The sequence below is a fragment of the Ptychodera flava genome, chromosome 7, assembly GCF_041260155.1.
Source record: "Ptychodera flava strain L36383 chromosome 7, AS_Pfla_20210202, whole genome shotgun sequence".
NCBI classification, from domain to species: domain Eukaryota; kingdom Metazoa; phylum Hemichordata; class Enteropneusta; family Ptychoderidae; genus Ptychodera; species Ptychodera flava.
In genome coordinates this window covers 42698421-42724153 of record NC_091934.1, presented here as the reverse complement: position 1 = coordinate 42724153, position 25733 = coordinate 42698421, and the positions used below count along the sequence as shown (strand labels likewise).

General features: G+C 37.5%; 1 protein-coding gene across 1 annotated transcript; it reads left to right on the top strand.

The window, feature by feature from the left end:
* The first annotated feature begins 31 nt into the window (after nt 1–31).
* Nucleotides 32–24895, top strand: LOC139137605 (alpha-enolase-like). Its single transcript, XM_070705795.1, has 14 exons — nt 32–135; nt 2351–2470; nt 5353–5448; nt 6053–6111; nt 6805–6874; nt 7836–7969; nt 8219–8294; nt 11505–11594; nt 12814–12870; nt 14182–14327; nt 15235–15289; nt 16018–16219; nt 22701–22868; nt 23801–24895. The coding sequence occupies exons 2-14, from the start codon at nt 2386–2388 to the stop codon at nt 23865–23867; spliced, it is 1305 nt and encodes a 434-aa protein (XP_070561896.1). The 5' UTR covers nt 32–135; nt 2351–2385; the 3' UTR covers nt 23868–24895.
* The last annotated feature ends 838 nt before the right edge of the window (nt 24896–25733 follow it).

Below are 25733 nucleotides of genomic sequence, written 5' to 3'. Positions count from 1 at the left end.
ATTGCAAATATTTTCATTTGAATTAATTTACAGATTTTTAATGTTGAGCGAGGATAGATATCCCCAACGTCATCGCTGGGGTCGCCGTTCACCATTCTCTGCGCTGCTCGGCACACGATCCTGCAAGTTACAAAGGTAATCTCTTCCTGTACACTTTTTAAAGTCTGATCTAACCTTTGACTATATAAATTTAAAGCGTTCAGAAATTCTGGTAGTATTGTTTTCGTGACCCACTAAACAACATTTGATGGTTAAGTTAGAAGGAAAAGGCTGGATTTTCGACTTGTCAATTTGCACTGCAGCTGAGTCGTCTGCACAATTTACAGACATGTTCCGTGCATGTGGAGGTCACTGACCGCCAGTGTCATATTCCATAGAACGAGCTGATAGTTCATTTTAAATCCAACAATGATATTTTCAGTTTATCCTGTTAATTAACATGTTTAGTCACACTTCTGATAGCGTTATAGAGTTACTGATGCAGAGGCGTTGTGGTTTGCTTGTCTGAGGTCATATTGGTGTGCGTGCAGTCCAGCATGACCCTTTGACCTTGGGTTTAGCCGAAGTGCAAACGAGAGTGTTATGTCGAGCCTAAAATCTTAGTGTTACTTTGTTGTTTTCCATCGTATCAAATTAACAGAAATTTTCCAAACACGGTATTTGGACTGTAATTTATAGCATTACTGAAGTACTCTTATTTAAATTATCAGAGAATACTGTTGAAGATTTTAAATGAGCATTCATCCATGTAGTTCATGTGCATAAGTTGTGAAAAGGAAAAGTGACGAAGTAAATCTTGCACTAACACATGAACATCCTTGTTGATGACATTATCAGTCTAACAACCTGAAAATCTATACAGTCAATGTGCTTAAATTTTCTATTGTATGATGTTAGGTCCCCAGTATTGATTTATATCAGACATGACATGACCTTCAAGGCTTTCCCAAGGTCATATTCTGTGCAATATGAGTGGAAAAATATCTGTTATCATGACATTTTTAGTTGAGTATGTAGCTGAGTGGAAAATGTAGCACCTTTTCTAAGGTTTAGGGAAGTGATTTGCAGTTTTTGGTGACTTTTGGTGACGTTCCTACTCTGTTTTGTTATTCATAGAGGAACTTTGGTATTATCACGTGAGACTGGGAAACACATAAAATTAACATTAACATTAACATTAATTAACATTCATGTACTGCTCATAACAAGAACTTTGACTAAGTGAATCTGTTCTTAAAGATGTTCGTTTTCTTAAAGTAAAATTGGTAGTTATCTGCAATTTTCACTATCCCTAAATGTATTTCTTATGTAACTTTCTCAGGTTTAGGTAAATTATCTCAATTGATTGATCATTTTGTGTACACAGTATGTATCAACGATATGTGTAAAGGTGATGTTTGACAAATTTTTCTTAAGCTCCTGCGAAATGGCTTGATTCAGATTGCATTGCTCTGCATACAGATTTCATATATGGGTACAAAGGTAGGAAATATCTCAATACAAAGAGGTTGCTTGATAGAGACTGGAATTTGTGAAAAACTTTGGTAAATGACAGCTTCCAATATAATAATGCTGGTTCAGAGATAGTATTTATCAAAACCTTTGTCAATTGAGTCAATTTCAAAATTTGTCCTTATGAAAATATCCTAAATGTACAACTTCAAAAATCTGAAAAGTTGAAAACGCTAGTGTGCTTTTGGCCAATGCATACATTGAACTTCACGTTAACTTGAAGATACAAGGTCAGAAATTAAGAAACCAATATTCTCAAATTGACACAATTCTTTACACACAGTAATTTGCAATATTTGCAGAAGTAGGTCTGTGGGTTCTTGTCCTTTGCAGACGGATTGCAAGCAATTTATCATGCATCATTGGCACATGCCTGAAATGCTTCTACACAAAGTTCAAAGGACAAATATCATCATCCATGATATCATAGTTTATATGGTTACAGTGAATTCAACAAGGTTACGTAAAACATTTGGTCTACATGTTGTTTGTTCAATGTTGATTGGCCTATTCTTCCACTTCTGATTTTTGGATAAATCATTTTGATAGATGTACTTTGGTGACAACACAATACATATGTGTGATATGAGAAAATTTATACAGAACACGTACTGATATAGTGATAAGATTGGAGGTAAACAGACCTACTGTAGCTATTACAAATTGTACAAAGTAATGCCAAGGTTCAGCATGTGGGTTACCTTAAATTTGCATAAGAAAGACTAACATTACATCAGGTTTTACCAACGAATTGTACATTTGCTGCTACTTTCTTGAGTGCAGCATATACCAAGTTTTGACAACTCTCCTATACTCGCTCTTCTTTGTATATGTTCAGTTTCTTTCAGTGAAGTCTAGAGGAAATTGTCCAGGATGTCCATTGAAAGCATTCACGCCCGTAGGATTTTTGACAGCCGTGGCAACCCAACTGTTGAGGTTGATCTCCGCACAGCCAAAGGTAAAGATTTTCAAGTTGCATTTTCTTGATAATTGTCACTTGTGCAGTAGTACACAGAAGGTAAAAATAGATTTGTTCCTGGTCATCATGTGCATCCCTCAAAAATTGAAAGACTTCTACTTTTGCTAAAATTTTTACAAAGGACATCACCGTTCAAAATCATGAAAAAAAAAGGATCGAAGAAACAAATTACCCAATATTGATGACATTTGAAATTCAAAATGAACACCATCCCTCTGTTAACGCTTTAGCGAAAAGTAAATTTTTTTTTGTTTTTCACAAAAATAAGCAAGTGATTACTTTATTTTCTCCATGAGCTTCAAAATGAGCCCTCCTAAGTCATAGGCCAGAAAGGTATTGTGAAAGTGTGAAAGTGGATTTGTTGCTGTCACCATGTGCAACTCTTTGAGAGACTGTATCATGCTTTCTTTTCATTCATTGGTGTATTTAATTAAATCCTTGCTATAGTGTTCACAACCTAAATTATTCACAATTTAGTATCATTAAAATTAGTAGACTGAATGCATGGAGAGTCCTTTCCTATATTCCCCTAGAGTCAATCCTAAAAAGGAAGAGAAAGTTCTTTGTCGATGTTGAAAACAATTGTTGTAGTAGTCAAACAGTGGTCAGAAAAGATGTGAAAATGAAAAAAATCACATTATCATATCACTGTATCAAATGTGACATAGATTTACAATAAACTTACCCCTTGCCCTCCCATTTCCCTTCATAGAGGTCCAATGCTACCAAACATCATCATGAATCCAACTTGTACAGCTGTTGCAAAATCTTATTCTGACAAAATTTTTTTTATATCCTATGTAACTTATTCATGCTCTATTGAAATGGCAGGGGGGGAGGGATGTTTGAAAATAACTAGCTCTGCTATGAGACTGATTTCTGTACTATCTATGAGGCGATATATTATCAAAACTGGGAGGTAATAACCAGAAGTTTCTGAAACAGATTTTTATTTATTGCTGTAGATTGGTTTGTTACAGTGAAATCAGATAGGTAACCATACTCTACAACAACCACTGATGAACATAATCAATGTTCAAACCTCTCTCTATGATGATGATGTTAAATTTCAACTGTACATTTCTCTATTTGTGAATCTAGTGTCTAGACAGGTTTGTATCGCATAAATTCAAGCAAGGTTTCGTGACATTTACTGGTGCCGTGGTGTATTTGCTGCAATACTCCAGCTGTAGATGATAAAATATGTCTCAACAGAAGTTGACAGATATTTCCAGTTTTGCATGCAATACTGCTATGTGAAGAGAAGTTGTCACCACAACTTGTATTCCATTTCCAGGGTAAATTTACCATTGCACAGTTAGAGGTATCTTGAAATTTATGTGAACAACAATAGCATATGATAATTCCATTGTCATGGCGTTACAAACTGTCATAGTTGTCCCTTTTGTGACCCATGTGTTGAGTTGGCATCTGTCCAAGTTATTTCAAGTATGTCATTAGTATCCTAAGAGACAGTCTCTTGAAGTCTTATACCACAGAAGTATTTCAAATTCAGACAACATTCTATTCCTTAAAGCTTTGTCCCTTAGTGGTTAGCCAACTTTATTGCAAGTTGTCTCCATACTTCATTGTAAATCCTCCCATTGCACTGTTCAACTACAGCCTGACTTTACCTAGGGATCTGTTTCTAGGGTAGCTAACAGTATTTGCAGTGTATGTGTAGACCTTGAAAGAATTGCTTACAGCGCCCTCACAGTCAAGCTAGTAATTGACACTACTGTAATCTACAATAGGAATATTTAGGATGCATGGGGAGTTTATAGTGTCTGCAAGGACAACTGTAATGAAACATAATCCATGCTTAGTTCTAGGGTTGACAGGCATTTTTCAATCTTCTGATCTCCACATATAAGTCAAACCATGTTTTCTTCATAACAAGTCGTCACTATTAATCCTTATCCTACCAAGTTCATATGTCACCGTCACGTCAAGTTGGTGAAGACTGGTGAAGCATAACATGTCCTTTATGTTGCATTTAAACTAAAAAGTGAACATTTGAAGGCCCCTGAAAGCATAAATACTGTAGAAATGATTTTGTAACACCTAAGCTGCTATAACACAGAGCTTAGTGCATAAAAATATATATGATTTTGAATTTACCCAATACAGCCTTTTACTGACTTGGCAAATGGAGAGGTGATACTGTCAGGCAGGAAAAGTGTTAATGTTTTTCAGGTTTCGAAATGAATTAATGAAGGTACGCATAAAATTTTTTGCAACATTAGTGAAATGTCTATTTGTAGAAAATTTTATGTTATTAATATATAAAGACAATATATATTTATATACAAATACCCAGTGGACTATTAAAGCCCCGTTTGCTGTATTTTTTTGCATTTTTATACGATGGTTTGAAATCAGATGCAACTTCTATAAAAGTGCTTACTGAAGTGTGACCATAGAACATTTTTCAACATTGGCAATTAAAGGTATACAGTCACCTGTAATCTAAATATGCCCACATATGGTCAAAGGCGTTCCTTTGTATTCAAAATACCCATGTGAGGGCGCTGTTTTTAAAAAGCGGCCACCCGCTTAAAATCTGTGATTGGTTAGATTTCCTCTTTCCATGGTAAATATGGCAAAATTAGAACAGGTGACAGTATACCTTTAACCAATAACTTGGATTTTAACAATTAAATAATTTTGAGTTGCAAGCTAAACATTGCTGCCACAAATATACGCATTGTACACACGTGAATTTACTTGAATAAATCCATCACCAAGGAGTGAAATAGTGACAGTTTCATAGACAATATGGTTTAATAATGCTTATCGAAAACCTCTCACTGAAGATTGTCTGATATTTTTTGGTATAAAGCAAATTATTTATTTTCCAGGTCTTTTCCGTGCTGCTGTTCCTAGTGGTGCATCAACTGGAATCTATGAAGCTCTAGAACTGAGAGACAAAGATCCCAAGGTTTTCCTTGGAAAAGGTATGAATGAGTAATACAGAAATGACCTTTCAATTACTTCTTGACTATTAACTAACCATATTTACAATATGGTGTTCAACCCAACTTGAATCCTTGTTCATTGTTTCCAGCTTAAACATAGCTTAAGAAAGAATTAATACAGGACCATTCTGAAATTTATGCTTATATTGGATCTATGGTTACAATAAACAGTCTAAAAGTGAAGGCAACAATCACATACATGTATTTACATGTATGTATGTATGTATGTATGTATGTATGTATGTATGTATGTATGTATGTATGTATGTATGTATGTATGTATGTATGTACATGTATTTACATGTATGTATGTATGTATGTATGTATGTATGTATGTATGTATGTATGTATTGTGATAAATGTTTTTATTATGATAGTACTTTGTATGGCAAGCAGCCAAAGACTTTCATTTCAGTGTCAAATGTTTGTGTAAGTTACAGTTGAAGTATTTAAACATTAAAGATGTCAAACAACTGTTTAGTCTTGTGAAAGACTATTGGGTTAAAAGCTATGCTTATAAGTTACAGGGGCATTGTAACAATAGAAAAAGTAATTTGTACCGTTGTTGTGTTTTTGTTTTCAGGTGTATCCAAGGCTGTGGCCAATGTCAATGACATCATAGCACCTGCACTAGTCAAGAAAGTAAGTGTAACATAGTAATTGTTACCGTAGATAAATTTTCCTCTCCAGTTTAGCAGATCTAAGAGTTATTATGTATTATATCATACCAGTATATTGATGGCGCAAATACAGCGATCTGATTGGTTGAGATACGAATCGAACCGTGGTATATTGGCGATACACCATGGCTGGCATATGCGCGAGCTCTCAGCTTGAGCAAAATCCGTTTTTGACGTTCCACGCCAGAATTTCAATATACTGTTATGCTATAATAGCAATAAATCACACCCAGCAACGGTATACCACTCGATTTTGACCAGTTCACTCCATATATGCACTCGCTATCGCTCATGCATATATGTCGTGAACTGGTCAAAATCTCGTGGTATACCGTCGCTGGGTGTGCTTTATTGCTTAAATATACATTCACTCATTTACCCATTTACCCATTGATATGCTCATTCTTGGCCTTACTTTCTGTGGTAGTAAACATATTTACCATATCGCTGCGAGGCATGGTTTTGGACTCACTGGATTTATTCCAATAAATGGGATGGTAATTACTTCCCTCTACAGAAATTAATGTGTTCATAGCTTTCATAATCTAATCATTACAAGGTAAAGGAAACTGATAGCAGAGATAGAGGCAGATGAATGATAATAGAAAAAATACTTGCAGCATTGTTTTGCTAACTAGTTTTGTCATCTCTCTAGGGTATTCATGTTCAAGAGCAGGGTGACATTGATAAGTTCATGCTAGAGTTGGATGGAACTGAGAATAAATGTAAGTACTAGTACACCATGAAAACTTGAATTTCCAAAACATTCTCTCAAAACATCTGTCACAAAGCTCATACTCTGGTTGAAGCAACATACCAGTAGACCCTAGAAAGCACAGTCCAGGGTCTAAAGCCTCTGATATAGATATGATAAGATCTATTATATGCAGTTCAGCTTGATCATGACTTTATAAAAGTCACAACCATATTGATAAAGTTAAGTGAGATCATCAAACTGATCACTTGTTTATTAACAAAGTTGAGTCAAACATGAAACTGAAACAAGATCAATCTATAACAAAAACATCAAAAATGCTGAGAAGACAATCAAGATACTATCAGTGAAAAGTGTTTTTGATAAATTTGTATTTGTTAATTAGCCCCGCTATATTGATGAAGTGAATAATTTATGTTTGAATTTGCGGGAAACTACGATTTACAATGTAGACATTTTGTTCAAATTCCAGATCTTGTATCACATTTTGTCAACACCACTTGTACATTGCTTGAATGTCAAATTTCCAGCACATTGTAAACAGTATACTAAAGGTGTAATTTTCTACAGTACATCAGTTCCAAAACATGTACATGCGCTATTTATAATATCCAGTGAAGTACGATTGAGAAATAAACCCACACCCAGTGACAGTATACAACAAAAGTTTGACCATTTCAGGACACATATGCACAAGCCATAGTGAGTGGGTACATTTTATGCAGTGAACTTGTCATAGTCAAGTGGTTTAACCATTGCTGAGGTGGTTTATTGCTAGTATATCATAACATTGAAGTGAAATTCTGGTATTCAAGTGCAAAAAGGGCATTTTTCTCTTCTTCAGAATTCATACCTGTTTCAACTATGCTATCGTGAATATAGCACTGTTATTTTCACATCGTGACCAATCAGAATACAGTATTTGCGTCATCAATATACTGGTAATAATATTCCATCTATCATTGTTACAGCTAAACTTGGTGCTAATGCAATCCTTGGAGTGTCCCTTGCCGTGTGTAAAGCTGGTGCTGCAGAGAAAGGTGTACCTCTCTACCGTCACATTGCTGACTTAGCTGGCAACCCAGATGTCATTCTCCCAGTACCAGTATGTATCTTTCTATTTCTTTCCTTTGTATAGATACCAACCATATCAAAATTCAATCACTTTGTTTCATACTTTCCAGATTAATAGAGTCCATATTAAAAGTTTAGAACCACAAACAAATTGCAAGAAATAAGAGGAATAAATTTTTATTTGTCTCCTGAACATGTAAATGATGCTTACTGAATGTTTTATTGTGATTCTGTGTTATTATTCTATATTCTATTATTCTATATTTATTCTGTATTACAGGCATTTAATGTGATCAATGGTGGTAGCCATGCTGGCAACAAATTGGCTATGCAGGAATTCATGATTCTGCCAACCGGTAGGTCCATGCTTTTACATATCAATACTAGAACCTCTTAAAGTCCATATATTACCTCTGAAAAAATATTTTTAATTTTTTTACTATAAACTCTTATTGGAGTGATGTGTCAAATGCTGGTGTCATTTTATTCATTTCTATTGATAAATAAATGCAATCTTGCTATAAATTCACGGCTTGAGAAAAAAATCTCTGTTTGAACCACGCCCTCACCTGTGACGTCACGTGAGGCAATCGTTGTGCAAATCAATCTCTGCCTGCTGCTGTACATACACAAGCAACAATGGCGTCAAATTTAAACTCGGCGAGCGCGAATGAAGAGATAGTTTTTGGACTCGGAGTGTATGATTCAGATGATAATGGGGAGTCTTGGGCTCTACGGTACATGACTATTGTTCAGGAAATTCAGAGCCACGGCCGTATAGGTTTTGAGCCAGCGAGGTGCGAGGTATCTCCCCAACCTGAGCTGCGGATCAATCGGCTTAGCGATGAAATACCTTCAGACCCAGGTTCACCCGAGCCTTCACGAGTGGGAAACACAGATAGGTAGTAATAAAAATCATTTAGGCCTTCGATTTTATGATAAATGTGCCCAATCGAAATATTCTGAAAGCGGCTGTGTGAAACTCGAATTCATAACTCTGTCTGTCATCAGATGCCGATACGAGTCTGACTAAGCTTGGGTAACGAGAAGAGAGCACCGGCACCCGGTATACGCGCCACGTTGAACTCAGCATCGCACTAAAATGTCTTGCGTATGCACATTGTTTTAAAAACACTTAAAAAATCATTTTTGACATTTATGTAATAAACAACGAGATGAAACCACGATTACTTATTTCCCTTGTTGTTGTCCACTGTGTCATGGACGTAAAATAAACCTACACTGCTGTATGCACAGAACATACACGCTATTTGTGTCGGAAGTTCACCGGTACGATTAGTCATCATCACCTTCCCTGCAGCTGTAGTGGCCCGGGGCCGTTTGTCCGTGATGTACCTGAATATAATCATCGTTGCTGGAGTTTTGATCTGCTTCTCCAAATTTACCAGACGGTACTGGCACAGCAAACGACCTTCCCGCGTTCCGGAAATAACTACTGATATTCGCGCTGCGTTAGTTCGTTGAACCTTCATTCCGAATCCTTGTTGAAAGACCAACAAAACGATCTGTGAAAGTTTTTTTCTCTTGACCATATTTGTTTGTATCGCAGGATTACTAATTTTGTAATGGAGTCAGGTTGATTCGTGTATCTCCACCGATCTTAACAGTATAGTTGAGCCTAGCCGGACCAGGTACGCGGGCTCTCCGACTCATTGATACCTACCAGACACTGTACACCGTCGTACGCATTTCGTGACATCGACACAGCCTTGATTTACATGTAATCGTGTCTCGCAGTCATACTGTGTGTTAGTCAATCTGTTTTCAAAGTTGGATCACGTATTTTGACAAGCATACCAAAAGATGTCTTCAGATAGCAAGAAACCAAAAAGTATTGATAAAAGGTTCATGCCCGGTTTATTGAAGTTAAAAAATAGTGTTTTCAATTGGCTTCAAACTCACAAAATACGGTTTCCAGTCACCTTGTGGAGATGCAAGAGACACACGTCAGACGCGACCCAACGTAGAAAATATGTCACGATGTCAACAGTAACAACACATAAATTTGTAAACAAAGTAGGTCACGACTCTCTCGCTACAGGCTGGATAAGGCACGATATCAACAGTTTGCATGAGCTTATCGATTGCAAGTCACTTGAAAATCAACAGAATGCACTTCAGTACAACTAAAATCTTACAAATTTCTTCATCATGCACATTGAAAGAAAAACGGGGACCGGAGCATTCAGCATCATACAATGCAATGCCATGCTGCCATCCAACACTGAGTTTTATCGCAATCAACTTGGCTAGCAAATCGCTCGATTTTTCCATAGAATATTATCAAAAAATCGGTAAAAGCTACCGTTTCTATCACTCAGAGAGCAATAGCTGTACATGATATAATCGTCTTCTGTGTCTGAGTTGTAGAAAAGCTATCATGACAGCGGGGCAGCCGACCTGATTTACATGTAAATAATCACGTAAACCACTGACCCCTTCTCGGAAAGTTCGCATAAATTACTGGATCTCTCTGCTGTTAGGGTGGATGATGTCATTATTTTAGTCCTTCTTTGGTACTAAACTGGCTTCAAAGGGTAAACAAAAAGTTTTATGGCTCGCCGAGTTCGGCAATGCGTACCTAAGCTGGACAGAACGCATAGTACGCAACCATTGTATGGTATCGTAAACTTACGTGGCGCTGAGAGCGAGAGTATTGTCACATTGATTTAATCACCTGATAGTATCGCATCGTCCACCGTGAATTTGACCGAGGTCTTTTAGTTTGAGGCCAGTTCGCCAAACTTTCATGAGCGTGGCGAACCAAGAAGACATTTTATTCGCCACCCAGCACTTTCTGTCGCATTTTGCGAATGTGGCGAGCGCTAGTGCGACCCTGTCACTGCACACTGCACTGATGGCCTCGCATGACGTCATGTCACGTGACCATTTTGCGGCCAATATGAATTCAGATTTTTTCTGAGGACCAGTATTTCGAGTGTTTTATGTATGAAATATAATATTTTAGAAATGAATACCAAAAATAATTTTAATTATTTGAGTATTATGGCTTTTTTACTAAACAATAGTATAAGGTTCAAATTAAACAAAATCAGGTAATATATGGACTTTAAGGAAAATTACCATTTGGAATAACGTTAATTACAGACAGCCAACTTGATTCATTTCTTTAATACATATAATGTCATAATATGTTAATAGTCATAAACCTTCTCTTAGTGATGTTGTAAGAAATATATTGAGAGACATTGGTACTTAATTGTGTTATGTCGATGAACAAGATGATGTATATTCAAAGAATTTTTCTATATTAGGAGTAATATAATTTGACAAATGTTAATTTGTATAAATACAATTCAACAAGTTCCACATATTTGTTTATTAAAGCTAATCTATGAAGTATTGTACAACAAATGAAATAAAATTACCATTTCACAAGACTTCATTTGGATAACTTATATTCTACTGCATAGAAATTGTGTATTTGTAAACAATTGAAAAAATCTCTGAAGTTTGTAGTTAACAACGCATCAGATTCAGCTTGCCTCCCTCTGAAACTCTTCCTTCTGTGTCTAAATTCACAGGTGCAGCCAATTTCACAGAAGCCATGCGTATGGGATGTGAAGTGTATCACAATTTGAAGAAAGTCATCAAGGAAAGATATGGTCTTGATGGTGAGACTTAAACTGATGTATACTTTTAGGTATTCAGTCACCTGTAATCTAAATATGCCCATATATGGTCAAAGGGCGTTCCTTGGTATTCAAAATGCCCATGTAAGGGCGCTGTTTTTAAAAAGTGCCACCCCCTTAAGGTAAAGGGCGACAAATTCGGACGCGCACACGCTTTAGAACGTTTCTGCGCAGATTTAACTCCAGCCTGCCGCAAATGGGTTATTTTGTAGCATGTTTTTAACATCACCTGTCATTGTTGAAATTGCGCTTTTACCTAATTTTTTGACCCAGTGTCTTAGAAATACATGTGACCTATAGCCTTGTCGTATTTTGACCCCCTAGGAAGCTAGTTTTTATTCAATATGAGCGAAAAATTAACATTTCTCTCCATTTATATGGCGCAAATTACCCATTCACCTGAGATATTGTAAAAAGTAGCATGGTGACACCCTTTATTAAAAGTGTAAACTAAATGGTATTATGTCAGGAGTTTATTCGCCAAGTTTGGTCAAAATGACACCATTCAAAGCGACAGGAAGAAAGTTCGAAAATTATGTAGTGATATAATTTCGATATCGTCATTTTGTAATCGATACTTATGTCAAAATTTCTTCACAAACATCATGAACACTATACATTCAATAGATATGGATCTTAAGTCTTGTATTTATTAAAATTAACTCATTTGCTAAGCGTTTATAATTGCTTTCTTTAGTTTAAGTGAATTACCATATCATTTTTATTTATTTCTAACGACGCCATTTTAACGTCCATTTCCATGGAAACGATCATGGTGACCCCCATTTTTTATTTCATTTTTGCACTTGCACAACTTCCAAGAATATTTGTGCAAAGTTTCAAGAAAATGACACCACAACTTAATTTTGACGTTAATTCGTAGTACTTCACCTTAAAATCTGTGATTGGTTATATTTTCGCTTTCCATGGTAACTGTGGCAAAATTGGAACAGGTGACAGTATACCTTTAAGGATGTCACAGAGGGAAAAGCCTTGGATGGATACTTTTATTTGGAAAAGTATTCACTGTCCATAGGTCAAGGTGCTCTGTTTATACAGCGGGGAAACTTCCCAGGTCTGGCCTATAAGAGATTATATTTACCATTCCTTTGACCTAGATTTGGTTCAAGATTTGTCTATGTCAGTGCCCATTTTTTCATCCTTCAAAATGTTCTGAAATCATTCTTTTCATTCTCTATAGCTACTGCTGTTGGTGATGAGGGTGGTTTTGCACCGAACATCCTGGACAACAAAGAAGGTACGACCAGCAAAACTTATTTTATGTCAGAGGGAAGTTATTCATTTCTGGCAGATAAACATTTATATTTTTATATAAGTACTCTATTTTCAACGTGCTTAGCAAATAAATTAATGCCAATATTCAATACGTATTTTCAAATCTGAATGTGATTGTTGTTATTTATCATATACCTATGCCCTGTATTGTGTCTGTACTGAGTTCAGTGACATGATTTATCATGTTGATTTGCATGTCAGTAAAGTGATACGCCTTGTTGATTTGCATATGAAAGGAATGATCAGCGCGTCTTTCTTTCATTCAATTGAATATTTGCATATGAAAAAGTGATACGACCTGTTGATTTACATAACAAAGCCTGATACGGCCTGTTGATTTGCATACCGGACTACTTACATGGTGGCGCCCTAATCAAAACAAACCATGGTGCCCGTCTATGATTTTGACTTTGACTACGATTATCATGTCCGATCTCCAAAAGTGGCAGGGTTTTGAAGCATAGGGAAATGCGGGGTAACTAAATAAAACACGTGTCGATATCGGATTAACCTGCTAGTAGTGCTACCAATTTGAACAAATTAAAGAGCAGAGCATCACACCGTACAGGCACTGACAGATCGATGACAGACCAGCTGTTCTGTCCGTGCATAAGCACAGACGCGCAGACGACAAGTAAAAGTGCTATCGGACACGTCGGAGGACTGGCAAATTCAAAAGCACAACTTTCAAAAATATCATGTATTCATGGTAAATGCGTTCTGGAAAATAATACCAAACACAACACTTGCATGTACCGTACGGATTCGGTAGATATCCTACATGTTTGATGACAGAGTTCAAGCATTTCTCTGCTCAATCGTAAAATAATTGTCAATGAGCCAGCTGATAGATTACGTCAGACGCTAGTATATCAATCCGCCTTAGCAAGATGACGCAAACAAATGTAGTCCATCAAGAAAAACCACAGTGAAACGTATCATATTTTAATATACGAGATTTATTCATTCAATAACGTGGGCCTAGGTATACGAAGACTTGTGTGATGCGGCCCACAACCGCACTCGCAGCAATACGACCCCACCAAGAGGTGATTTCGAGGGATAACCTCATAATATCGCATTCTCAGGTTAATTTTGTGATTTTCAAAAAGTTTGGCATGGCCTGTACAGTGGTGACTGAACATTGGTTTCAACCAAATTTCCCTCTGAGTGAAAATTATTGATTATCACAAAGCACAGAGCAAACGCAGAGTATGGAGACAGTGGTTATATCACAGACTTTATTATTACATTTTCTTTCTTCCCTTCACAGCTCTTGAACTCTTGAAAGTTGCCATTGAGGCTGCAGGCTATACCGGCAAGATTAAGATAGGTATGGATGTCGCTGCATCAGAATTCTTCAAGGATGGCAAGTACGACCTTGACTTCAAGAACAAGAACTCAGATCCATCTACCTATGTAAGTAGAATTATTTTGTGTATATCATTATGTCATATCAATTCAGTTAACCCTTTGACCGGCAAAGTGTATTTTTGTCCTCTTTCATAAAATAAATCACAAGTCAATTTTTCTCAGATTTTTGCCAAAATTTTGAGAAAACACTATAGCCAATGAAATGTCATGTCCATTTGGTCCAAAATTATCAACAAAGTACTGAAAAATTCATAAAAATTGGTAAAATTTTGCACTTAAATTTTGATGGGAGAAAATTACAGCGCTGAAAGGGTTAAAGCCAACATACATATGTGAGTAATTACCTTGAATATCATATACATTGTCTCTTGCTGATATTGTGACCGCTGAAAGTCTGAATTATTTTCTTTCATAATTAAGAGTAAAATGTGTTAGTCTGTGTAAAGAGTTTTGAACCAGAGAAGCCTATTACTTTAAAGCTCCCAACATTTGAAATTGAATTTATTATTTTTGTGAAAAGAAGACAGTGACAATCTACCTTTTTCAATAGGTTTCAAATTCAGGTCCAAACAAGCTGTAGAACAGAGAAAATTTACTTCCAAAATCTGAATATATACAAACTGATAGAACAGACAGAACTACTGATATTTCAGCCGCATATCATTAGAGTTTCGGACTTCCTACATACAAACCTATTGTTATCAGTATCATTCATGTTGACCTGTTCACAAGGCTTTGGGTGAAAATGGGTCAATAGGTGAAGCTGTATAGTTAGTCCTTAATGGAAACTATACAGGAAGATCAACAGGAAGTTATGTACTTTCAAGTGCAAATTTACATAGTTACGTTACACCAGGTATGCTTGTTATGTCATGTGTTTGTCAGTTGGTTTGTGTATGTGCCATGTAATAACTTTCTCAAATCTGATATTTTTTCCATTGGCTGTCTTTAGTTGTCTCCAGATCAGCTGGCTGATCTCTACAAGGAGATGATCGCTGGTTATCCAAGTAAGTTTCCTTTCATATGTGCTCTAACCCTTTGAACCTTGATCTCCCAGTGACCTTTGACATGTAGAGATTGTCCTCTGTAAAGAGCTCAAGAGAAATGTATAAAAATGACTTTTTATGCATCAGGTTTTCAACCATTTTGGCCACACTCATTAACTTTCATCATTATAATGCCCAGTCAGGGAGGCACCGTGGACCAGTGGTTAGGGTAATGGATTCACTATCGGAGGATGGTAGGTTCGAGACCCAGTTCGAGACCCGGTTCAAGTCCTGGTAGATCCAGACTAGCATATTCACGGTCTGAGGAATTTGAGACTAGCTCGGTGTTGTGCCCTTGAACAAGGCACTTTACTCTTCAGTGCTCCATTGGGGTAGTGGGTTATGGGTACCTCATCCTGTAAATGGGCTAGCACCCATTGGATGATGGGCTAAAATAAAAAAAATCAGCTCTAGTGCAAATCAGGGATTTAGAATTTAGCCAAAAAAACCGTCACCTAAAATTTGCCTGCTATGAAAACATCAGTTTTGTGAAAAATAGGAACATTTTGCATAAATTTAATGTGCCCACACACTTCTTGTTATCGCCTATACTGTTATTTTTGCCACCCGTAACCAAATTTTCTACTTCCCTGGAGCTGATGTGAAGAAATTATCCTTGAAAAAAGTTAAGTTTAAAATCAAAAGAGCCAGCATTAGACTTGCAATGTATGGTATTTTTGTTTTGTCAGTTGTATCTATTGAGGATGCATTTGATCAAGATGACTGGGATGCATGGACCAAGTTACAGACAGCCGTCAGTATTCAGATTGTAGGTGATGATTTGACTGTCACCAACCCCAAGCGTATCCAGACAGCTATTGACAAGAAGGCCTGTAACTGCTTGCTTCTCAAAGTCAACCAGATTGGATCAGTCACTGAGTCTATCGAAGCGTAAGTGTGAATTTGATAAATTGTTTCTCTGTACTGGCAAAATCTTCTTTGACAAGGTGTATACAGTATCATGGTCCTTGTCTTTTAACATCATGAAATAATCATCTTGCCATGCTTTAATATTTAGGGGTTATTACACGAAGTTTGGGCGATACCGCTTCGTATTCGAGTGATGTGTCCGTATTTTGACGAGTTGCGCAGCAACGAGTCAAAATGCGGACACATCACGAGAATACGACGCGGTATCGCCCAAACTTCGTGTAATAACCCCTTTATCATACATGCATGCTTTGGTTATAACTGTTTTCCTACGGACGTTCCGAAATTAGCGACGAAATCAACTGAAATCGACCTTGCTTGCTCATCGCTGTACTGATAAAAAGTTGGTTGCTAAGGAGTGATGGCAACCGTATCACTTCTTGATATTATTCCGCTGTTGGGCCATTCCACTTCAAGGGAGGGTTTATGGTACACTTTTAAAGCGAACAATTTAAATATTAAATGTCGACACCAGCGTGCGAAATTAAGAGAAAATAGCTTCAGGTCATAAGGGCCTGCACCGAGCCCAAGCTTCAGGTCCTTACAGAAAACTGCTGGTCCTCATAAATGCAGTTGTTAACGACCATTAAAGTCAACTTCTCCACCAATACTATGCTTTTGAATGTTGTAATATTTAATTCTTATGTCCTTTTATCAATAGAGTCAGTAAGTATTCTCTGAAAAGGACTATTGTTTATATAGATTGCATAATAGTGTAAGAGAATGATCATGAACAGCGTGCGAATTAAGAGAAAATAGCTTCAGGTCAAAAGGGCCTGCACCGAGCCCAAGCTTCAGGTCCTTACAGAAAACTGCCGGTCCTCAATAAATGCAGTTGTTAACGACCATTAAAGTCAACTTCTCCACCAATACTATGCTTTTGAATGTTGTAATATTTAATTCTTATGTCCTTTTATCAATAGAGTCAGTAAGTATTCTCTGAAAAGGACTATTGTTTATATAGATTGCATAATAGTGTAAGAGAATGATCATGAATCATTCATCTACATTATCTGGAATCTGAAAAAAGATCACAGCCCTCATCTTCCTCACTGTCATGCGCACACATTTATCAATGTTTTCCATCGGGGGGGGGGGGGGGGGGGACTATGGGACTAACAGGAGAATTTGACATTGTTTTCTAGCCATGTCAAATCCCCCACTCTCGACTATAAAATGATGTTAAACCACCAGGGGCCGGGGAATACAGGCTCTTGCACTGGCTATATGTGGCTGATGAAAGCGAGAAAGTTTGTCGCTCTTGACTTTCTATTGGGGATGGTGTTCTCTACATTGCTGTGTACAATTGTACACTACACCAGGGCATGTGATATTGTGATTTGAAAATGGTTAGCGAGCTGAAATTCACTTCTGAAATTTGCCAACACGAGTGGTGGAAGAGTGAGTGAATAGCTTAGTACCCTGAAAACAGTCATGAGTAAGGGGAGTGTATGAATAATTTTTTATGCAAACATTGATCACTATGTCTTTTTTGATATGACGTATGGATTACTTTCAAAATTTTTCAAAAAATAAATGTTTAAATGTGGTCTCTGTTGCATTCATGAAGAAAGAGATGATGTTATACTTTTGATTAAAAGGACAAGTATCGTTACTTTTTCTCTATTATAGAAATTGCAGACAACATGAATGGCACACGTCGCCACTCGCGGAAATGAATGCATATTTTCTGATAGAAAAGTTTTGCCTGAGCGACTGCTGGGTCTCATTGCACTTTAAAAGCTTAAAGTTATTAAAATGACTCTGAAAAGTTTGACACTCGATACTGCTGAAAACCACGATCATTTAATCAGTTAATCAATTAATGATACCGTAAAATCCTAAAAGACGTAAAATTTTGCGACATTTAGGCCTACAGCCCAGGATGACGGTGAGTTTTGCATGCCTGTAGTAAAACGATATACATCGAAACAATTTGAAGAGAGTATACACGACGGATCGTGCAACTTGACAAAACTGTTACAAGACAAGACTGTTATGATAAGGCCGCTTTGTTTTATAAAATGTACACTTGTTATCACGTCGATATATCGTGGTATCAGTCGGCCTTGTGAAAGACCAACGAGCAAGCAGGATGTTCTAGCGGTCCACAAACAAATGCAGTGAAACGTGAACTTGACTGTCGACTGCAGGTAGCACAATTGGGCTACTGTGTAACATCTAGTCCTTGTATTGGGTGTAGTTCAAAACCATAGAGGTTAAAAAATACCTCCATCTTCAAAACCGAATATGTTTAGTCAACAGCACTTTTCTCGTAGTAGTTTTTGTCTTGAACTCTTCTATGAACTGTTTATGTTTTTAATACTTCAATGGAAAATCAAAGCAAAGGAAACGGAGTCCGTTTGATAAGTGGAGTGATACTGAGTGTTGTTGTCATATGACACAGATATGCTAACATTACCAGGGTTACACTCACTAGACAAGTATTATTATAATATTGTGTCGCATTGTTGCACCAGAATCAATCCATTCCATTGCTAGAATCTGCATGCACGGACGTAATTCATACTGATTTGAATGTAATTAGCTACACCGTGCTATGCGCTTCGATCGGAGGGATTAGACTCTTCGTAAATGTAAAAAGTCGCAAGACAAAAATTACTATGTTGCGACATTGTCAATCCCCCGGTCTGGCGTACCATAGAGATCGAATTCCCCACTACCAGTACACGAAGTGCGATCAATATCCCCTGTTGCCCCGCACTCCCACGGTGGAAAACATTGATAGGTGCATGACATTCAAGTCTGAATCACATGATCCTGAGTCAGTCATCATCTGCATCTGTTACAGGTCTTGACAGAGAAATTTTCATCATTTATTCCAAATTTCAGTCGGTCATAAGGACCGACATGTTACTAAAAACTTTCGGCCCGACGAGAAATCTGTCGGTCTCGGACCGTCGGACCAACGTTAATTTCGCACACTGGTCGACACAGGTTTCCACACTTTGAAGAAGATTTATTTTTAGCTTCAAATGGCGGTGGAAGTAAAAAATAGGCTGGAGTGTGTAAAATGAGTGTGTTTCGTGTTTTGAAACATACACTCATCCCTTCGCGAAAGTTATGAGGCCGGCCAAAATCGGGTCAAAATACTCGCGCCGCGCCAACGTTCGATTTCAAACTCGATCGAGCAGCTGATCAGCATAAAGCAAGCAGCTCTGCGACATCTATGAATGCACAGTGGATATAATAGCCGTACCAGTCAGTTTATCTCCAAGAATTATACATGTCCTCAGTCGTCAAATATGCCGAATTTACCATCGCTTAGAAAGGAATTTGTGAGCGGATTAGGGGAAACGTGAAGTGAGTACACTGTAAGCTGTAGCGTCGTAACTCGTTCGTGATTATGGTTATGTTGCTGTACGAATAAAACATTTCAAAGGTATTTTCATCGTCTGCTCGTATATTTTCCTTACTGGCTTGCCTAAATAGAACTAATTTTCTTTCACGACAACGTAAACGAAAGTTTTACTTTCCCTAGTATCTTACAATAAGTTACATTGTCTCCGAACACCGGTGCCACCGGGCACAATCATGACCTGTGAATCTCAATGACAGACCTGTAAAAATCGGGAATATAATATGTGCACATCGTCTGCCGCGAGTATTTTCAGTGCGGTTGGATTTTTGTGGCTCATTTATGGCAGTAAACGATGTAATTCACCACTCAGATACTTAAACTCGTCAACAGGAAACTTTTCATATAGCGGTTCTGTCAACCGAGATCGTAATCTTCGGCAGCGCAGAGTAGACGACATGAAAACACCACCGTATGGGACTGGCCGTGAACGATGACAGGTGTCGGGTCGGCAAACATACACATTTGCAATGAGTTCGTTTGTATGTTTTTGGTACGACTGTACTTATACCTAAGTGCAATGCCCATGAACTGACAGCAAACAACAAAATCATGTTTTGACCATCATCACATTCACAATGACGTTCCGGAGTGTCACAAGTATATTCGCTCAGCAGTTTTACTTACGTGTATGTGAACATCCCAGCGAAGTTCACGCATACGCATAGCTGGTAGTTCGGTTACAGTGAAAATATAATTCGTATTTTCACTAGTTAAAATTCGGGTTCATACTAGTACCGTCAAAACAATAGGAGAATGGCAATACAGGCATAGCATGTATGATAAAGATGTATAATTAGGATTTTTACTTTGGAAGTTTTTTAACAAATCACCACAATTTTCTCAGTGGTCTCCCCAAAACATGTTTCATGTAAAGCTCGGTAAAGTCTGGCTGGCATGGTAAATTGTGTGTATTTTTGTTGTTGACAATGTGCATAGAATTTAAAACAAAACTGTCAACAGTGACAACACACCTGACACATATACAGGCTATTCTGATAAGCATTATTATTATACATCTGCCATCGAGAACAATAGAATTTTGCTTGCGCTAAAAAAGCCGTACGGAACGCCCGTTCCGTAACACGAACGTTTCCAGGCGCCCCATCCCCTGAGGCTGTATCTACACGTTCACTGTTGAACGGTTTCAAGGGACCCATTTGACGAGTGCCAGAACATATCTCGCGCGTGCTCTGTACGTACGTGTGTAGTGCACACACACACTCCAAAACTTGCAGAAGCGCCTCCGAGATAGTGTTCCACACTCTTGTGACAAAATCAGAAGAAAAACTGTTGACATTGCACGAAAACAGTTATAATCTGACAATTTGATGCTCCTGTCAGGAATATAAGATGTATAATAATAAGGTTATCACAAAAATACGGCAAAGGATGCACTCGGACATTGGCGCCGTGCATCGCCCTCTGCTTGGCGTCGGTCAATACGCTGCACCAATGTCCTTGTGCATCGTTTGGGGTAATTCGTAATAACCTCCTATACTAATTATTATACATCTACCGTTGAGAACTATAGAATTTGGCATACCCTTCAAAAGTCATACCCAATGCTTGTTTCCCAAACATTTATGATTGCCAAGCGTCCCTCATCCCCATGTACTGTGGATTCAGTGGCTGCCTGTGCACATCCACTGTTCAACAGTTTCAAGGAATTCATTGGAGGATTGTCAGAGTGTGTTTGGCATTCTGTATGTGTAGAACACAGGCTATCCAGAAGCGCATCCAAGATAACATTCTATCCTTGCACTTTAAATCGAGAGTAAAACTGTTGACATCAACATTGGACTCATTTGATCCCCTAGTTTGCAAATCTAAGATGTAATATTATATAGGGCTCAGCCCTTGGTGTCGCGCCAGGGGTTAAGATTGGCAATATTATTTGTATTGATTCATGATAAAATAGAATTAATTGTTACTTGTTCTATACGTTCATATGACAACTATGCCCACTTTCCCTCTGATGAAAGCAGTTCACGTACGTACACGACGTCAAACCCTGCAGCAGTGCAGATATAGATTTTCTATATTGTATAAAAATGTTGGACAAAAATTGGCAATTTTTGCCATGATAACAGCCTATTGTGTTAAACAAGGGACATATTATGCCATCATTATCATTGCAATGGTAACCTCACTGCCCACCTTCCACTTGCAAGCTGAAAACTATAGCGTTCCGTCTAAAAACTGGCAATTTTTGAATCTAGTTATTGACACAGGGGGCGCTTTTCTAAAATTCAATCCCAGCATTCTTTGCGTATGCCCCCCCCGTTCATATGCACGACAGTTTTCTCCCTTTTTTCTATTTTTATGCATGATATTAACGATCTTTTGTACCAGCGACAAGGTGGATAATAACACTAACTGGCTAATAAAAGAGATATATTTTATAAATGGCATGTTATAAAATAATAATTTGCACGTTTCATATTTGTTTATTTATGAGTACTCAAAAAAACATGGCGGTGCCTATGAAAGTAGGGTACACTTCCGGTTACTCGCATAGTATATTATGAATCTGCGCATGCGTAGTCAGTAAGCCGCTGGCGCGACTATAATAATAAGGATATTACAATAATACCGTAAAGGATGCCCCAGTGTGCTTGTGTATCCATTGTAGTATTTTGGTTATAACCTCAGTGTATCCACATGTTGTTCAAGAAACTATGGTTGACAAATAGATCAAAAATATTTTTTTAAAATTGTTTCGAGTTTGATTTACAATACTGGCTTTCACTGCAGTGAGTGATTAAAGGGGGTGGTTGTCGGAACTGTACGTGAGCAACTTTCTTGTTTACAAACAATGTATTTCATGCATGATATCTACGTACATCAATTCAACATAGCTGCAACATATAAAATTTACGATATTCATTATTAACAAACATGTTTCACTTTCATCAATCGCCAAAGTACCCTAGAAACGGTATTTACATCAGTCCTAGGGGCTCCTGGCAACCATTGAGCAGAGTTCCTACGACCACCTCCCTTTAACATTGAATAAAGTGAGACTTTCTATTGACATGTTGGTGGCTTGTTCTGTCTCAGATGTAAGTTATCTCAGAAGAATGGATGGGGTGTGATGGTAAGTCACCGCAGTGGTGAGACAGAAGACACATTCATTGCTGATTTGGTGGTAGGACTGTGTACAGGACAGATCAAGACTGGTGCTCCGTGCAGATCTGAACGTCTTGCTAAATACAACCAAATCCTTAGGTAACAACTTCCCTCATCTCATTCAGTCTCTGCATGAAATATTCAATGTTTTTATATCAGGCATTAAAGGTATACTGTCACCTGTTCTAATTTTGCCACAGTTACCATGGAAAGAGAAAATCTAACCAATCACTGATTTGAGGCGGGTGGCCGCTTTTTAAAAACAGCGCCCTCAGATGGGCATTTTGAATACTAAGGAACGCCCCTTTGACCATATATGGCATATTTAGATTACTGGTGACTGTATACCTTTAACATTCAGGAACAAATTTTTGTGCATTCTCATTCCTTTGCTATCATTGACAAACTGTTTGTACTAAATTTATTTTTTTCATAAAGTTTAACAGCATATTCATTTGTATTCTCAAATATGTCTAACATTGGCTATCGATGTAATTGGTCATTTTTTGACCTGTACAGGCACAATACATCATGATATTTTTTATTGGTGTGGATTCACCAGTGTGATGGTACACTGTGTAGCACCAAAACCTCTTCATTAAATTCTGTACTGCCTCTTCAATTTATTTTCAAGCAGAATTTCAAATTTCACCCAATAGAATGTTTAGGACATGTACACACCACCCAAAGTACGTTGTGATCATTACAATGGCCTAATTGGCAAACTTTAGATGGTTTCGTGGAAATGGTGTCACTTTAAAATCATACCTCACTGTATTTTCCAAAGGACAGAGAGTAGGCTACTCCTGTGAGCCACAGCTCACCAGTCATGTGAACATAATCAAACTGAGAAGTGTAGAGCACCTTGTGAAAATGCTGTCTTGCCAAACTGGTATTGGAAACTCAAGTCACAATTTCAATTTGGATGGCAATAACATGAAAACTTGATCAATGGCTCAATAGCACCAAATTAACAATGCTTCAACATATTGAATAATTTCAGTTATTTCATCTGACTTTGCTCTTCACAGGATTGAAGAAGAGCTTGGTGACAAGGCCAAGTACGCTGGTGAGAAATTCAGACATCCACTGCAGTAACTAGAAGTAAACTGACAAAAAGGCTATGCTTACGCTTGTCCAGATCTGTACAATACAACACATTTACTAGCTGTCATTAGTTTAGAGGAGTTTCAGTATTATTACCCTTGTACCTGAATGTAGCTCATCTAGGACATGGATGTACCCCATACTTCTTGCCAACATGGTATAACCCATATGATATTGTACAGGATCGGTTTAATCCATAAGAATGTAGGGGTGTGTCACAGCCTGTAACTGGAAAGAGCTTGGAGATGAGTTACTACTTTTCATGATTTTGTTTATGATCTTCGTTTAGACTGGAACTTCTGTTTTCGTCAGTTATTATTCATGATTAAGAAATCATAAAATAGTGTCACAAAATATTCACCAAGACTAGCGAGTCAATGTTGCTATGTTCAAAAAAGGATGGACGTTAAGGTAAATATTCAAATTATTAAAACACGGTTAAAATTTTGCGAGATATGTAGTCCACTGTGTGAGATACCCATTATAAGTTTGTTTTGTTAGAGCTACATGTACGGTGCTGAGATGAAAACCCTTTTACCATTCATATGGAGGGAACTGAAATATGCATTTTTTCACTGGAAGATTACTCATACGTTCTGAAATCTTTGTGTTTGGTGACATTGCTAAAGAAAGAGACTGGATCATGATACATCATGTCTATAAAATATAACAGTTACACACTTCTTTTATTTGTTCATTTTGTATCCTTTTGGCACAAACTGCTTGATTTTATGATAATTGGTTGAAAATGATTTGTACTTTTGCTTTAAGAAGAAATTAAGAAGCAGAACATTTCCAAACAATTTTGGAAATATTGTCAACTTATGGAACTACTGACAGGTGATATACAGCAAAAAAACTGAAATTAGGTGTTTGAGATGAGCCCTTGAAGTGTAATTAGGTTGTCTGTAATTTGCATGTGTCTAACACGCTTTATTGTTTTGTAGGTTGTTCAATGATGGATTGTTTCCATGTTCTGAAATTTGTTGTTGCGAAATAAAAAGTCCATCCAAAGAAAAGTGTTTCCTTGTCAAGTCTGTTGCAGCTGATTACAACATAAATTTAATAATATAAAAATAACAGGCGACGCGCTGACCATTAACGTTTATTTATGGGCAAGGGCGAGAGGAAAGCCAAAAATTAACGGGAAAGGCTTGGCGAGCCCGCGCCCATAAATAAACGTTAATGGTCAGAGCGGAGTCTGCTATTTCCATTATATTATCAATGAACTGGAGAAAACCGTCAAAATTTGCCAACATTTTCGGAGCGAACGACAACTGGGCCCCAGAACTGAGCAATACGCACTGTCACGTGCACTGTAAAATATTGGCAAATCCGGAGATATTTTCAGAAAAAAGTATCTCAACTTGGCCCACAAGTGCTCCATTTCATTTTGTGATTGATTATGATTTACGTTTGAGCTGTAAAGTTACGATACTTTGAGTTGTTAATCTTATTATTCATATTCACGGGCATGTAAACAGACCATTACTGTGTATTTGTGGTCAGTCACGTGGTTCAGCTCGACCAATCAAAATGTGACAGGCAGGGCATGGTAATATAATGAAATACATGGGTTCTGTATCCTGTCCTGGTATAATCACTTTCTACTGCCAATGCATCCAGTCAGTGCAATGTCTATTGTAAAGAGGATACATGAGGTAGCTAACTAGCCAATATCGCAGAGTGTAACCTCACACATTTGGAACTAAAATGAAATTTGAAAGGAAAGTGAAATCTGTTGGCAACAGCTTTAACAGTATGATTTGAAAATTTTGCCCTCCCAACATCCGGTTGTCCCTACTCCCCAGTCCTCACCATCGAACCTACCTACTTCCTGGCCCCTCTCCCCATGAT